The 17,279-nt window shown below is 40.0% G+C and overlaps 1 protein-coding gene across 3 annotated transcripts in view; it reads right to left on the bottom strand.

Moving 5' to 3' along the window:
• LOC128743715 (protein winged eye) overlaps nucleotides 1-17,279 on the bottom strand; it is a 193,628-nt gene that overhangs the window by 106,698 nt on the left and 69,651 nt on the right. For all 3 annotated transcript variants that reach the window (XM_053840340.1, XM_053840342.1, XM_053840341.1), the window contains exon 3: nucleotides 6,814-6,971. In XM_053840340.1, the coding sequence (XP_053696315.1) occupies nucleotides 6,814-6,955 (142 nt within the window). In that variant the 5' untranslated portion in view covers nucleotides 6,956-6,971. The remainder of the gene's footprint in view (nucleotides 1-6,813; nucleotides 6,972-17,279) is intronic.

Below are 17,279 nucleotides of genomic sequence, written 5' to 3'. Positions count from 1 at the left end.
CCCTAAATTTGTCTCTAGGCGTTGCAATTCAATGCCGTCGGAATCCACTTTAATTGCCAGCCAGGTGGCAGGAGAGCTGATGGTTAATTTACAAATAGAGTAAAGAACAGTGGTCCAAGGTTGATCCCCTGTGGTACGCCAGTTGCAAACGAAAAATTCGGACGCGCTCTTCACACTCAGCCTATGGTGTGTTAGGTACAATTGTAACCACTTACAGAACGTGTACACAAACTCCTAGCTTCTCAAGCTTTGCAAGGAGGAAACCGTGATCCACTCGATCAAGCGCTGCTTTCAGGTCCATGTACACTGCATCAATCTGCACTCCTTTATTCATGTTGCGCTGACAGAATTAGGATTAGGATTAGGAGTGTTTCTAACAGCTGAGGCAACGCAAGCAGGAAAATGATTAAAAGCCTGATTGGCGTGTGTTGTAAAGAGGTTGCATTTATCGCGCTCAGCGTTGGTTTTACAATCGTCCATAAACAGATCTTTAGGCAGGCCATTTTCGTTTTTCTTAGGGTTGATAAATGGCCAGAATTTCTTCGCATTTCTGCGCAGGTTTCCTTGTATACGTGATACGTAGAGTATACTGTTTATATAGAAGCGCAAAGATCATTACAGGCACGATTGCCGCTTGGTGGTTTGGCAGGACGATCTTTAAAATGGAGACTTGCGAGCGAATCGGCGTATGGGAACATAATTAGCGATCAAGTAGTTCAAGGTACGAATGAATTGATCAATAGGGGCGTCTTCATCACGAGAAAATAACATCAAAAGCAGTTCTGAGGAAATCTAAACCACTGCCGTCGATTGCGTTCCCAAATCCCAAGCAGCAATTTTAGTTTTATTACGTTCCTCTAATGGTTTTCATGACCAATTTCATAAAACCGCTAGTAAAACTATGGGCTCTATTAGAACCTTCTGATGACCGCTATAAAACTTCCTTCCGACCACTCTTCAGAAGGTTAACCTCTTTAAGAGCCAGACCATAAGCTCAAGTAGGTGTATTACGCTCTGCTGAAAGCAGCAATAAAACCGATTATGCTTTTTTTCGCTGCTTAATGACAATAGCCATAATCGTATAAAGCAACTAGCTGATTACCCGGTCTTACTAGGGGCCTCTTTGCCTCTCAGTCACTTGTACATCTGTTATTGTAACAAAAATTCTCATAATGCAAAAAACAAAACCCTTTCTTGATTTTAATGTGTCTACTCTCTTTGTCAGTTTCCCTCATTTTGTCCCCAGCCACTTTTAAATCTGAATTCTTCCCGGTCATCCCTATAAATCGACAAAAAACCGTTTTTGAACCTACCCTTTGTTAATGGCTACCCTACCCCCCATTTCAGAAATCCAGCAACTTGTACAACTGCTATCATTCCAATTGCAAGAGAAACGCGCCCCTTTATCCATTTGAACCTTTCTTTCCCCTTGTAAGAGATCATCTCCCTCTTTTGTCAACCCCCCTGCTCTGATTCTTTTATGCCAAAATGTGTTTGACAAACGACGTTTAATGAAGAACAGTCCAGAAGTTCCAGAGCTATGGCGAAACATCTATTCATACTCACGTTCTTCGTCACCCTACTTGTCGATTTTTTCCCAGTCAGCTCCTTCTTCTGTCACGTAGCTAATTATGCATTAGTATGCTTTATGAAAATCACTATAATGGAAACTAAACAAAGATCTATTTAACCATATTCCTCTTCGGTGGAACCTCCACTTTTCTCAAAGTTATTTGCACAACTGCAATCGGTTTAAATGCAAGAAAAACGTATCCCCTTTTACTTAGCCCCTTCTTAGGCCCCGCCTTAGGCGTCTCGGAGTTAGAACCTCCTCCCCCTGTTACGACCCCCCCTGTTATGAACCCCCTTCCCCGTTGTCAACCCCTTCAGTTCTGATTCCCTTCTGTCAAGGAACATGTGTGTCAAATTTGATGAAGAACTGTCCAGGCAATTCGGAGTTATGACCTTCCTCTCCCTGTTACGAACATCTCCCTCCCCCCCCTCTGATGAACCCGTCAGTGCTGATTCCATTATATCAAGGAATATGTGTGCCAAGTTTGGTGAAGAACCGTCCAGGCATTTCGGGAGTCATGCCCCTCCCTCCCCTGTTACGATCACCCCCCCCCCCCCTCCTATCAACCCCTCAGTGCTGATTTCCTTATATCAAGGAATAAGTGTGCCAAGTTTGGTGGAGATCGGTCAAGGCGTTCTGGAGTTATGGTGGAACATACTCACGCTCACTTTTATATATATAGATAGATAAAGCATGAAGCTTGCTGCCTACAAAACGAAATCACCCAGACAGTTTTAATAATTTGTAAAGATATAGTCGTGAGCAGAAAAAAATGAAGTTTGCTGTCCGATCATCCTGATCGATATGATTTACAGCGACTATAACAAAATATGCGAAAGAATATATAATAAATTTTCAGCAGTTTGCGTAGTTGTACAGCATATGCGCATTAAACCATATATAGTAATACTCGATATACAGCAACTTTACTGTTATTTTCGTTACGTTATATCGAAGCAAATTCCTGCGGTCAGGCATTAACATTAATATTTTTTTTGAAACGATGATTTTTTACAATTGATGGAGGGACGGTAGGGGAAAGTAATGAAATTTTTGGTTTGATCAATTTCATAGGAACGGAGCCTCTCTCCGAAGACCCGCGCTGAGAAACGCGGACTAACACGCTTACGGACGAACAACGTCACACGCAGTGCCTTGCAAGTCGTAAGGGCCTGCATAGTGTCGTCGTCATGAAAGTAAAAACAACTTAGATCAAAACTTCTCGGTCGGTGGTTTCTACAGTTGACGGAGAAAGAGGCACAATCTGTGTGTCTAAAAATAGCCCGAAAACCAGATAGGTCGCTGCATTAATAAGGGGGGTTGCGACGTCTTCTTTTGTCCAGCGCCTCTATGGTTCAAAGGTACACGGGTACCAGCGAGCCACAGGCCCTGGCAGGTGTTATGGGTTCAAATCTGGTTATAATCTCTGATTATAACTTGGTTCGACCCATGCACCTTCCAGCATTGGACAAAAGATAGGAGTCACAACGATAACTTGTTAAGCGTAGCTACCTATTACCCCCTATTAAAAAAAAGAAAATTTCATCCATCAATTGTAAAAAAACCATCGTTTCAAAAAAAAAAAATTAAAATTTGTAAATCTAAACAACGAAACGAATATTGATGGACAAAACAGAAACACGTATTACTCTTACAAAATTGTCCGTCAATATTCGTATTGTGGTGCTCTTACGGTGGCACGGAAGAAAGGAAAGCTAAACAACGAATTTGTATCATATCTTACAGTATTTAAGAAATAGAATTACTTTTCGCACAGTAGCAATGCGTGATATCCTGCGTAAGTTACTAGATAAGTCCGAGGAGTATAACTTGCAGACACAGCATCTGTTTGTGGACTTCAAGGCGCCGTACGATTCAGTCAGACGAAATGAGTTGTGGCAGATAATGCTAGAACATGGTTTTCCGATGAAACTAATTACGTGCGACGCTAGATGGGCCCAAATCATGCATCAGAACAACGGGTGAGACCTCAGCCGCTTTCGTAAAATTAAATGGACCGAAGCAAAGTGAAGGGGATGTATTCTTTAACTCGTTATTCAACGTTGCCCTGGAAGGTGCAACGGACTCTCATTACGAAATCTCACATGCTTCTTAGTTTTACGAATGACGTCGATATCATTCGAATCAACCGTAGAGCAGTGCAAGAGGCCTTTAGGCCATTTAAATGGAAATCAGCGAGCTTGAAACGCTCCATTAGCACCGCCAAAACGAAGTACATGGTTGCTGACAGGAAACGTGGGATTCCAAATGGTGAGGAGGTGGAGCTGGAGGTGGAGGTGGAGCTGGAGGTGGAGGTGGTGCTGGATGAGGAACAATATAAAACGACGTAAAACGACGAATTGCATCTGCGACCGCACGCTTTTTGCGAATTACGTAGCCATCTAAAGTTCCGTAGTTTCCAAATTCGCACAAAACTGACGCTCTACAGAACACTAATCCTCGCGGTGGCTCTTTACGGACATGAATGTCGTTTGCGAGCTTGACGTAGGACTACGAATGTGGGTGTAATTCGCTATTTAATACTATGGATCTTATATAGAGACAATCAGTTAGAGAAGTGCACTTGATGAATCTACAAACCAATCTAAGCCATTAGATGTTTTAAATGAAAGTCCTGAAAAGGGTTGTTTTGTTTTTTCAGACCGCTTCCCTGCTTGTTTGCTTTACTCTGGTGTGCGATGGTGAACGAACTGGACCATCCGGGGCCTCTCAACGGATCAATATTAGGTTAAATTTGTCCACATTTCTACGTAATGAAGCTAAGATAGCTTAGTTGGATTGGTTAGTGGATCAGTCACAACGGTGTGTTTTGATAAGGCATGATATTTTCAAATATTTATTTATGTTGACTTCCAAAAATTTTGCGTTTTTCTCGATATCACATATTGTAATAGCCCAAAACTTTCGTCAAATGCCACGTTTCATGGAATAAACTGAACATTAGAAATGAAATTTGCCAGCATAGAAGTAGGAATGTTAGAGATGCCAGATATGCTTTTACTATATCAGGCCTAAAAGCACGAATATTCACTGTGATTTTTGTGTAATAGCAACGAAGGCTTTCATCTTTTGTTTGACATTTTACATGAACATTTAATGAATGGAACGATACACCTAAACTTTGACAGGAAATATTTCTGTTTAGGTGATTGAAACTCATGCGGAAGCTATCGGTCGTTGAAAAAGTATGAAGCCTGTATTCGCAGGTAGATTCAGTAACGATCGAACTAGCTTAATTATTCAGCCATTATGTTGGATAACAAATGTCCTTTGTTATTGATAATTAAAATAAAGCTTTCCATTCAAGATTACAGCTTCAAATGATTAGTGTATGCATGAGTGTGTGTGTATCAGTAGAAATGAAAAAATATAATACAACAGGATGATTCTGACATTTTCAATAGAAGTGGAATATATCAATAAATTTAGTTATTCCCAGATATTAATGGATTTCAAATTGGACCAGAAATTTAATTTGCTATTCATCAAATTATAGCCTATTTTCTGCCAAGAAAATAAAACGAACCATTAACTTCATATAAAATATTCTCTAGTTTGAACAAATAAAAAAATTAAATTGTTTAGCACAGCCGGGCCGCAGGAACGGCCGGCAAGCTTACTCGATTAAAATCCCATTCGATGATGCTAGTTGCTTATGAAATGTCATTCAGCATTGACCTCCCCCGGTCGTCGGCAATCGGCAATCGATAGCCGGTCGTCCGTTCGTCCGTACATGTTCACACACCAGTAAACAGCCAGCGGTGACACTTTGAGACCAAGCCGTCCGTCCATCCGACCGCCTGTCCGGCCCGTCTGTTTCGGGTCCGGGTGGTCGGAACGCTGTTATTGATAAAGGGTCGCTGATGATGCCGATCATTTGTCGCTCGCGCACTATCGAATGTCACAAACTCTAGGAACATCATTAGAGCGAAAATCATTTCCCGGGGTGTAAAATGTTATGGGTAATGTTTTCAGCGCCCCCGGGCATCTTCAGTATCCATCCGGGTTGTTACGTTGGTCCGCATTGGATAGCCGCAGCAGTTGAATGCTACACGGTTCCTGAAAGAGTGGTAATCAATTTTCACAGCTGGAATATAATCAAGAAGAATGGCCTTTTCTCTCGCTCTAATATCTTTTAGCAAGTTGATTTATGACCAGGATTCTTTTGTGTCCGGATGGAATGAGAAATATGCGTTTCTGGTGAAGATTGGATATCCAAATGACCAAGGTCTTCGTTTGCTTCGATTAAGAAACACAGTCGATGGTTTGGAGTTTGTTGCTAGGCTTGCTGTGAGCACAACGGGAAGAGAGTGGTAAAACAAAAACCTAATTTTAATACAAGTCCGAAAGCCTTGTCAGGCTGTGCCCAATGGCTATCCATGAGGCCCTGAAGTACTAATGGTAATGACACTGATGGTTGCTTCATCAGCAAAAGAGGCAGTACAAGGTTTGAGACGCACAAATTTGCCTTATTGAATGGAAATCTGCTGGTCACTGTCGAGAGATGATTATCATGCTACTTCAGAGCCAGTGAGAGAACGAAACTCAGTTAGTGCCGGGCTGGGGAGGAGACTTACTCTAGGTCTTCCGGAAAGCAACCAGACAGAATCAGCCGTTCGGATAGTCGCTAACGAAATCCGACGGCAGCAGATCCATTATCCTCCAGACACGTCGAGAGGGAAGAAAGCAAAAGGTAATAAACGTCATTCAACGTGTCAGACCGGTGTGTAATCAGACGGATGATTTTTTAAAAAGCGATTTTATTGAATGCCTGAAAATTGAGGAATCGGAAATCCATTTTCAAGATTACACTTTGGCGAGGCTCCTAGCCTCGTAATGAAGAGCCGGAGAGAAGCACAGTAACGACCTAACGAGCAGATGCGAAACCGAGGAAACCGAATGGAAGAATGATAAATGCTTTTTTAAAGTAAGTACCATAAAAGTCGTTCAAAAATACTCTCCGAACTGCGCGTGTATGGCTGGTCTGGTCTGGTCTGGCATCGGATTTAGCTAAGGAGGCTTATGTTAAACAATTTTCAAGTGCTTCAAGGCAAACGAAGAACACTTCTTCTCTTCCGATGGAATTTTCACAGCCCTAGCCTAGTGTGTGCCGCCAGCCTGCGAAGGTGTGAAAATTCACACTTCAACGGGCAAAGGCAAAGCCAGGCCGAACGTTACCGAGCGTAACGCGTAACGCTTGCACGACATTTGACACTTACCTTCGCCATTGGGCTGAAACTCGAAGGAGCGGCTCGCTGCCGGTGGCCATAGGTTCCGATGCTGTGAGACTGTAGCGGTCGTTGCGGACGAACCGATGCCAGCAGGTCCCATTAAACGACCATTGGCGGTGGGCCCCAACATGCCTTGGCACGGCACACTAGAAAGAGAAAAACGGAGAAAAAGGGAAAGAAAAATTAGTAAATCATACGCCTCCTTGTTACGTCGATGTCACGTTTTTTTTCCTAGCCCGCATTCTATGTCGACCGTGGTTCTTTTTGTAATTTTCAACAGAATGTGAATTGTGGTTTGGTATTTGTGAAGATAAGCTACGTGCAGGGGCATGAACTTTTCAACTGACTTTTTTTCACTTTCTCACTGCTTCTTCCGAGTGAAAGGATGTTGCGGGTTACGGCTTTTCGACTCTTTGAACCGAATCGCTGATAAAAAGATGCCAGGCATGAAAAATCGGCTCCGACCTAGAAGCTGTGATACGTTTTTGTATATTTCGCACAATCCAGCGCTTGTTAATGAGTTTCATCGCTGTCGCTGAGTTGTGTAAACGAGTTAAATAATAATTCCTGCCGTAAATATTTGAATAAACAGTTGAACTGTTTGCCGCCGCACCATCAGCCGCACCAGTCGCGGGAAAGAGACCTGATCCTTCGGCAACTGCCGGCTTCGCCGGTTGCCTCAGTTGATTAGCTTTTGAAATTTTACCACATCCAGGCACCTGCAGTTTGGAAATTACAATTGTTTACTTACATCAGTTGGCGAGCTGAGATATGTACAGATACCATGAACGAACATGGGCCCAACACCAGCACCAGCCAGCAGCGTCGGGTCGGGTAATTGCGATGTGGCAGGTAGGCAGGCAGGCAGTGCTTTGGAAGGTGTTATTCGCGCTCGTGGCGGTGTTGTAATATTTCGCGTATAATTTATTCATTTCGCATGCAATCGCAATGATTTACGCATTCGGCACACGCCTTGCTTTGCCTGAGGTTGACGACGCGCGACGTTGGGCTTGGCAGACAGGTGCTGATATTGAATATAGGCATGAAACCGTGGCTGTGATACGAAGAAAGATAATGATACTTTCTGGTAGATAATTCATGAACCGAAAGTGAACTTTCTACTTCGGAACGACACGGCGGCTGGCTCGGTGGTTGACGTGGCAGCGTTTAAAATGTTTCCGAACAAAGAACGAGGCCGGCATTAGAATTAGTGATGATGTCTTTGTCTTCAGAGAACGGTTTGGAATTTTCCCGAAAGAAAGAGAATGTGATTTATCTATATCTAAATTGTATGTTTACTTCACTCAATAGGATAAAAGCAACATTCGTCGTTTTTCACACTATATTATGATATGTAAAGCATAATGGTTTCTTAATCCGCCTTTCAATTGACTGATCGCTTACGGAGGAGCGCTTATTTGACTGCCTTTAGGATTGAAACTGGTTGGGTGTGAAATATTTCAATGTGAGATAAGAAGAGAAACTACCATACACCTCGCCTGGCCTTATTTGATACTTTAGCCCAATGCGCATTATTGCTGTAGGATATAACTAATCTAAAAAGAATCAGATCCATATTTCAGACTACATTTTAAAGATTTTTCAACGCATTTTTATCAGTTCCAATGCGATTCCTTTGACCAGTCCTATGATACAGGGCATAGTAGTGATATGCCCACTTATCAACAAGAATAAACAAAAGATAGCTTAAAGCACAAGAGACGCAATTGCCTTTAAAGACGCCTCTATACCATTACACGATTCCATTATGATACCAGGATTCAAATCAGGCGAAGAGGCAGGCCTGTTTTGTAGAAATAGAATCCGGAAAATTGTCCTCATACCAAGTTTTTGCTTGGTGAGACGGTGCAGAATCTTGTTGGAACCAGTATGGTGCATTTTTGCAGTGTTTTTTGACGTCAAAACATTTTTGATGAAATATTTATTGTTGATTTTACACCAGGTTCAATGAACAGCAAAGGAGCCTTTAAATTTTTGGAAAAATATCCACATAAAATCACCCTGGTAACATCCTGGAATCTTCGAACAGCCAGTTTATCCCGAGGAATATCAGAAATATGTGCTGTGTATAGCCGATCATTTTGACAATGTTTTTAGGCCAAACGGCGTTATGTCAAACGTCTGTTTAAACTTCGTATCAGGCATGGCACAACCGCTTCGACTCAAGTTTGATTCATTTGTCTGCACCGTCTCAGCTAAGTAGAATTATTGAAGTAATTAGGCCATTACAAATATTTTATAAAGTTTTTGTCCTTCCGGTGTTCGGTCACTGAAGGAGGGGGGGGGGGCGAAAAATTATTTTCTATGCAAAAATATACGAAAAAAGACAAAAACGAAGGAAAATTTTTTTGGACGATTTTCGGAAATTCCATTGTTCAAATTTCCATTTCTGTTTCGTGCTAGAAGCGTTAATTCAACTCGGAGACTCCAAGGGGGGGGGGGGGGGGGGGTGACAAAAACTTTAAATATGCTTTGCAATGGTCTTATTACGTAAATTCCACAATATTTCTAAATAAAGCACATTTTTACCACCCGACAGATGCAGAAATGTCGAGACTATAACGTGACCATGCATCACATCTTTATTGATTTCAAAGCAGCGTACGATACAGTCGATCGAGACCAGCTATAAAACATAATGCGCAAACACGGTTTTTTGGATACGCTGACGCGACTGATCAGAGCTGATGTTTTTCGTGCGCATCTCCCTTCGGGATGCGGCGAGGGTTGGGGCAATGTGACGGCTTCTCCGGAATGCTGTTCAATATCGGTCTAGAGGGGGTGATCCGACGAGCGGGCATCAAAACGAGAGGCACGATTTTCACCAAGAGTACCCGGGTAGAAATGCAAATGCATATTAATGTAAAAACATTACGATTACTATGAATTACTATGAATACTGTTTACAACACTTTATGGTGTAAATTCACTGTAACAGTTTTTGAATTTTCTATATTACAGTGAATGTACCATAAAGTTAACTGTTTTTGGGATTTGTATGTATGGGAAAAAGTCGAAAAATTTACTGTAACAGCACTTAATCACCCCCTTATTCGTTGTAAAATCGGCGGTTTACATTAAAGTTTATTAGGAAAACATCAATATTTATGGTAACTTCAATGTAATTTACAGAGCTTTTCACAGTTTGTTGCACAGTATGTGGTTATTCGATGTTTTGTAACAGTGAAATTCAGTGTTTTTTCGCTATACATTTTTATTCGGGTAGCCATAATTCCCATGCATTGCAGATGACTTTGGTGTCATAGCCAGGAACTTTTCAATGGCAGAGGTAATCTACGACTGAAAATGGAGTCTAGGAGGATTGGGCTAAAAATAAATGCGTCGAAGACCGAATGCATAAAAGGTAGGGGCTCAAAGTAACCAAACGCGCGCCTCCACGGACAGCAACGGTTGACGGCGAGGAACTAGAAGTGATAGATGTGAGAACACTACCCGCATAGAAATGCATAACGAATAGTACTGTAAATACATTACGGTTACTATGAATTTTACTGTTTACAACACTTTATACTGTAACTTCACTGTACCGTTCTTGGAAAAATTTTCATATTAATGTAAAAACTTTTCGATTACAATGAATTTTACTGTTTACATACTTTATGCTGTAACTTTACTGTACCGTTCTTGGAAAATTTTTCATATAATTCGGCAACAATGCAAATTGTTTCGAAGCAGGAAATAATCTCTATCTAAGGTCCAATCCAAACCCGGGTAGAAATGCATAACGAATATTAATGTAAAAACATTACGGTTACTATGAATTTTAATGTTTACAACACATTATGCTGTAACTTCACTGTACCGTTCTTAGAAAATTTTTCATATTAATGTAAAAACTTTACGATTACAATGAATTTTACTGTTTACAACACTTTATGCTGTAACTTTACTGTACCGTTCTTGGAAATTTTTTCATATAATTCGGCAACAATGCAAATTGTTTCGAAGCAGGAAATAATCTATCTAAGGTCCAATCCTTGGCAGGTTGAGTTATTTGTACACACAAATTGTGTCTCTTCCTCCGTCTACTGTAGAAACCGACGAGCCAGAAGTTTAATCTAATTCGTTTTACTGACGGGACGACGACACTATGCAGGCGCTTGCGACTTACTTGTTCGTCTGTCAACATATTAGCCGCGATTCTTAACGCGGGTGTTCGGGGAAAGAATCCGTTCCTATGGAATAGACCAACCTCGTTGTGTACGTCTTGACATCGAATAAGGTGTCAGGCATATAATTAAGTTTTTATAACGGTAGATGTTCACCTTTATTCTTGTTTACAGCCGGATCCTGCATTCGTACGAATAGTTTGCTTCGAACGAATCGGGAAGCACTATTCTCATATTCGTATGAGCAAAAGGAAGGGGGCGTTCGAACGTTCGAATTGATTCGAACGAAAACAAGAATACGAATCGGTTTAACTTTCGAATGAATGTTCGAACGAAAAAAAGAATAAGGGTGTTTACAATTGACAGAGGGAACGATAGAAGACAGTAATGAAATAAAGAGTCGATAGGATCTAACAGATAGAGATAAGGCGTAAATGGGAAAAAGCGGAATTTGTTTAAGTAGGTGTACTGACCTCTAATACTTTCCTAATATGAGCGATGAATGCGGCTCGAAAATCATAATAGTTCGAAGCCTATCAAATTCATCATATCTTCAAAAACATGAAATACCGTAATTAATCAGCCGGTTTTATTTTGTCCTAATAATCCGAAAGCCTACAATTTTTTTTGCAGAACTCACCTTAAATTTCATTGTAACTTCGTTGTAAAACAATGTAAAACTTATAGTGAATGTACCACAAATTTTACTGTTTTTGGTTTTTATTTGTATGGGAAAAAGTCGAAAAATTTAGTGTTACATCACTTAATCACCCCCTTATTCGCTGTAAAATTGGCGGTTTCCATTAAAATTTACTGTGAAAACAGCGGTATTCATGGTAACTTCAGTGTAACTTTTACAAAGGTTTTCACTGTTTCAATGTGGTTTTTCGAAGTTTTTCAATGTTTGTAACAGTGAAATTTAATGTTTTTTTGCTATACATTTTTATTCGGGAAGGCAGGTTGAGTTATTTGTAGACACAAATTGTGTCTCTTCCTCCGTTCACTGTAGAAACCATCGATTGAGAAGTTTAATCTAATTCGTTTCACTGACGGGACGACGACACTTTGCAGGCCCTTGCGACTTACTTGTTCGTCTGTCAACATATTAGCCGCGATTCTTAACGCGGTTGTTCGGGGAAAGGCTCCGTTCCTATGGAATAGACCAACCTCGTTCTTTCTACGTCTAGACATCGAATGAGGTGTCAGGCATATAATTAAGTTTTTATAACGGTAGATTTTACAATTGACAGAGGGATCGATAGAAGACAGTAATGAAACAAAGAGTCGATAGGATCTAACAGATTGAGATAGGGCGTGACTGGGAAAGAGCGGAATTTGTTTATGTAGGTGTACTGACCTCTAATACTTTCCTAATATGAGCGATGAATGCAGCTCGAAAATCATAATAGTTCGAAGCCTATCAAATTCATTGTCATATCTTTTCAAAAACATGCAGAACTCACCTTAAATTTCATTGTAACTTCGTTGTAAAACAGTGTAAAACTTCTAGTGAATGTACCACAAATTTTACTGTTTTTGGTTTTTATTTGTATGGGAAAAAGCCGAAAAATTTAGTGTTACATCACTTAATCACCCCCTTATTCGCTGTAAAATTGGCGGTTTCCATTAAAATTTACTGTGAAAACACTGATATTCATGGTAACTTCCGTGTAACTTTTACAAAGATTTTCACTGTTTCAATGTGGTTTTTCGAAGGTTTTTAATGTTTGTAACAGTGAAATTTAATGTTTTTTCGCTATACATTTTTATTCGGGTAGTAAGAAGATCCGATGGCGCATTCAATAAGGCTGTGTGAGATTTCGCCAAATTTCGTGTTTACCGAAATTCAACGGGATCGTGCGAAATTTACCTTAAATTTTATGGAAGATTACTGTTAAACAGCAGTTAAATGTATGGTAAATTTTGTATGGTTTCGTTGAATTTCGGTAAAGTCGACGTGCGACCAGTATAGTTGACTTCATTTCTTTTTGCTATAATCGCTATTGAGTGAGCGATATTGCTTATTAAATTTTATGCGTGCTTGTGTGAATTGGGGTTTACACTTCCTTCAAAGCTTGATCTACTTTACCCACTTATTCCTCGCTGCCGGTACTACCCAATGTTATAGCCGTCCCTGGTGAGGACTCATTCGTACCTCCGACTAGTACACTTAGCTATAAGAGCGACATTTGCACTATCAAGAAACTTCAGAGGGTAAATATAGAATTCAGCATGTAGGAAGGGTAAATGAGGGGCCTGAGAATAAACCCATGCTAATAGCTTGATTCTACTAAGATTCGAACCCACGACCACTCGCTTGTCAAAGCAGACTCGGTAACCTTGCGGGTTGCGGCTACGGAGCCCCCCGGAGTCGAAGTTTCGCGAGATCTCGTACAGCCTTAGCGTTCAAGCGGGAAATCGAGCCTACTTTATGTTTCACAAAACGCTACGATCAAGAAGCATACGCTGCCGTACGACTCAGACAATGTACAAAACCCTTATTAGACCGGTAGCTCTTATTATGGACTTAAAGCCTTGAAGCTGCTCATGGAGGCCATTTGCGCCGTAGTCCTGTTCGGAGTACAAACTGAAAGCGGAGAGTGGCGGAGGCGTATAAATCACGAGCTACATTCACTGGTTGGAGAGATTCTCATCGTACATCTGGTGAAAGTCGGTAGGCTATGGTGGGCCGGACACGCCGTAAGGATGCCGGACGACAGTGTGACAAAAACAGTTATTTTAAACAACCCCACCGGCACCAAGAACTTGCAAGATGGCTCTATCCTCTGACCAGTACCACTAACTACCAGAGTGACTTTTGTACTGTAAAACAGAGGCTTTATCGGGATAATATATAATTCAGCATGAAGGCAGGGTAATGAGGGGTCTGAAAATAATCCCACGCTAAAGTCACCTTGACATCGAATAGCCTGATCCTATTAAGATTCGACCCCACGACCACTCGCCAAAGCCCCCTAGGGATTGCGATGCCCCAAAGTAGCAATTTTCAAGTTTTACTTTTGTTGTACTATAACAAAGGTTTTTTACAAGAGTTAAAGAACTTTAGCGATTTATTTATGCAAATTTAGGAATTACTGTGGCTTTTAACGCAAGTTTAGAAATTTGAGTGAAATTCACGCAAATTTTTTTTTGTGAAATTTGATTCTTTTTATGAATATCGGAAGGTTTACTTACGTAAATATTGGAATTAATGCGGTCTTCTTCTCAAAAATGCGTGCCTAATTTGCCTAATTAATTACCATAAAATCTATGGTAATCTCCAAACTGAACGAGTGCAGAGGAACGACACAACAGTAATTAAAGCATCTTTAGACTGCTTTTTGTGGGGTTATGCGAAGAATGTTGTCTATATAAACCTAATTTATTATTTATTGTCAAATAGCGTATATGGTTTTGGAAGACAACATTAGAAGATATCACCCGAAATGCTTGGAAAAGCGCTGCATTCTCCTTCAATTATCTTCAGAAACTAACAGGCAGACCCCAATATATATCGGTAAAAACTTCACACACGTTTGTTGCAATTTGCTTGTTTTGACTGCCTTAGTTTACTAACATCACTGAGTAATGCAAAAAGTGTCATTGAAAACCAGTGTAAATATATATGGTCCTAATTGCATCCTCGAAGAACTCCGAAATTCGCAAAAAAAACTAGCGAAAAATCCAAACTTCGCGTAAAATTTTTAAGATTTGTGCCAAACAAAAGACTTACATTCCAAAACTCGCGTAACAATCCGCGCATGAAAAAACATTCAATCTTTTAAATGGGCAAAATGACTCGTGGTTTTGAATGTATGCTTATATTTTATAGAAATATACAATGAATAATAATCATGATATAACGAATTTCTTACGGTACAATAGAACACAAGACCATAAATTATTATTCATTATTTTGTATTGCGTGATATGACAGTCAGTTTTTATTTCATAGCAATCCCAATTTCATGATTTATGGTATCGGAATCGGATTTTTCCGTGCGTAAATCCATAGCTTCTAAATTTCGTGTGAAAAAAAATGTGTAAATTTCAGTGTTTGTGTGAAACAACTGCGTAAATTGCGAAATTCTTGTAAAAACCACGTAAATTCAAAAACTCGTCTAATTTCTAAAATCAAACACGTATTTTTTAAAATTTGTGTAAAACAAATGGCACGAAACTCGCCTAAAAACACGTAAATTCGAAAATTCGTATAAAAACTCCCTGAATTTCAGAATTTATGTAACAAATCGCGAGTATTCTGCAATTCACGAAGACTCCAGTATTCGCATAAAAGTTCGCTTTCAGTCCTAAATTCGCTTAAAATAGATCTTGTGAATTGAAAAAATCGTGTGAAAATCGTCTAAGTGCTAAGGACAGGTAAAAGCCACATGGATTTATAAATTTACTTAAAAAATCCGCATACATTCCAAAATTCGCATGAAAAGAATCTCTTTAATTCAAAATTTTGCATAGGAAAACCAGTTAAATTCCTACATAGGAGCAAATACCGAACTAAGGCACAATACAGTGTTTTGTGGTTGTGTAGGTGCAGTGGGTCTTTGCATTTATTGCAAACTGGCGAGTCGCTTTTGAAATCATCGGTAACGATCGAAAGCCAGTTTCAGATCGAAAATCACACCAAGGACATTCACATGCTCAACCCTTTTCACAATTTGTTGTCGAAAACTATAGGCTTGACTACTTGATTCGGTGGAACGTCATAACCTCACATCTAAAGACGCTGATAGTCAAGTTATTCACTTTGTAACAATTTATAAATTGTATGGAAGAGAAGTCGAAGGCGATGACAATTCTCGATGCAACGAATCGTCAAGTAGATTTTAAAATCGACAGCATAAACCAGTAACCAGTAGCTTCATTCAATGGCAGGAGGTAGTATCGTTAGAGAATAAAATGAACAAAAATGGTCCTAAGTTACTACCTTGCGGCACATTAGATTGATTCGTTTTATAGAGCCAAATGCTCTTCAATCACAAAAACTATCAAACCTTTCAAAATCCGACTTGAGCACATACACCAACATTTGATAACAGGACATTATGCCGTATGAATAAAACAGTTTGCTTTGCTTTTCCCGTTTAAATCGTATGGGAGCATTTGCTCTAACTCTTTTATTCATACGGCCTATTGTCCTTGTAAGTACCACCTGAAACTCGTCGGTAAACTTAATGAAGCTAACTGTCGCTTTTGTAATCATGAGATTGAAAGCTCCGAACATTTGTTGTGCGACTGTGTTGCACTATATCATAAACGACGTAGATATCTTGATAAGGGGCTGACTCAGCCCTGCGATATTTGAAATGCTGCTCCTAATCAGGTGATAAATTTCATACGAAATGCATCACCTGATTGGGATAAATGCCGACAGTAGTTGAGGTGGCTCATCAAACTTTGATAGCTCACTGATACGACATGGCATAAATTAAAAGAGGACACACCACAATAGATCAAAATAATGGTCGTGGTGGAAATCGAATCAAATCAGTACATATCACGTCTACTTGCACATTGCGCACCATTTCAGCAACACAATTAGAAGTGTAGTCAAGTAGGTTCCCTACAAAAACAGTTGTTACAAAGTAGTTGTGGCAACCGATTTATGACTAATTTTGGTCATAAATACGTTGATGCAACTAGAAGTGCTAAAATGGTGCTGCTTGGGTTAGCCGTCACGGAGGGGCCAGTCACGAATCTATGTTGGTTAGAAGGAATGCAATGTTTAGTGCAACGAATTAAAGCATCACTTAAGATTATTTTAAATAATTTGGAGGCGGCAGACAAACTGGAAATATCACGGTAGTCCTAGAATACCAGGAACATTAACGAATGCTTCCAAATGCCCGGTAATTTTCCTTGCGCGAAGGATTTGAAGGATACAACAGGGTGGTGAATTAGAATATTCATTGTCGTGTGTGGTGTCAATCGTCAGCATCGGCGTCGTCGGTTTATCGGCGGTTAAGACCAGAGATTTTGCATCCAAAAGCGGCAGTTTCGTAGTACCGCAAGGTAGTACTATGGAACCAGTAGTGTTTTATGTATTCGTCCATAGAATGTTACTTTAACAGATTTCCGAGCAGCTGTTTTTTTAGTTTCAGTTTCCAGAGAGTAATGAATGAAGAGTTTGTGCAAATTTTTTGTTTAAATCAAATGAATAGAAGAGAAAAGCGGCCAACAACCAACTAAATGAATGGAACATAAAAACAAAAATTCTATATTTTGTATTCTATAGTTTGTAGCAGAGTATGAAATTCTCTATATAGTTGGAAATACCGGCAACTA

This window comes from Sabethes cyaneus, chromosome 3, assembly GCF_943734655.1.
Source record: "Sabethes cyaneus chromosome 3, idSabCyanKW18_F2, whole genome shotgun sequence".
In the NCBI taxonomy this organism is placed as follows: domain Eukaryota; kingdom Metazoa; phylum Arthropoda; class Insecta; order Diptera; family Culicidae; genus Sabethes; species Sabethes cyaneus.
This window is presented reverse-complemented; position numbering and strand designations above follow the sequence as displayed.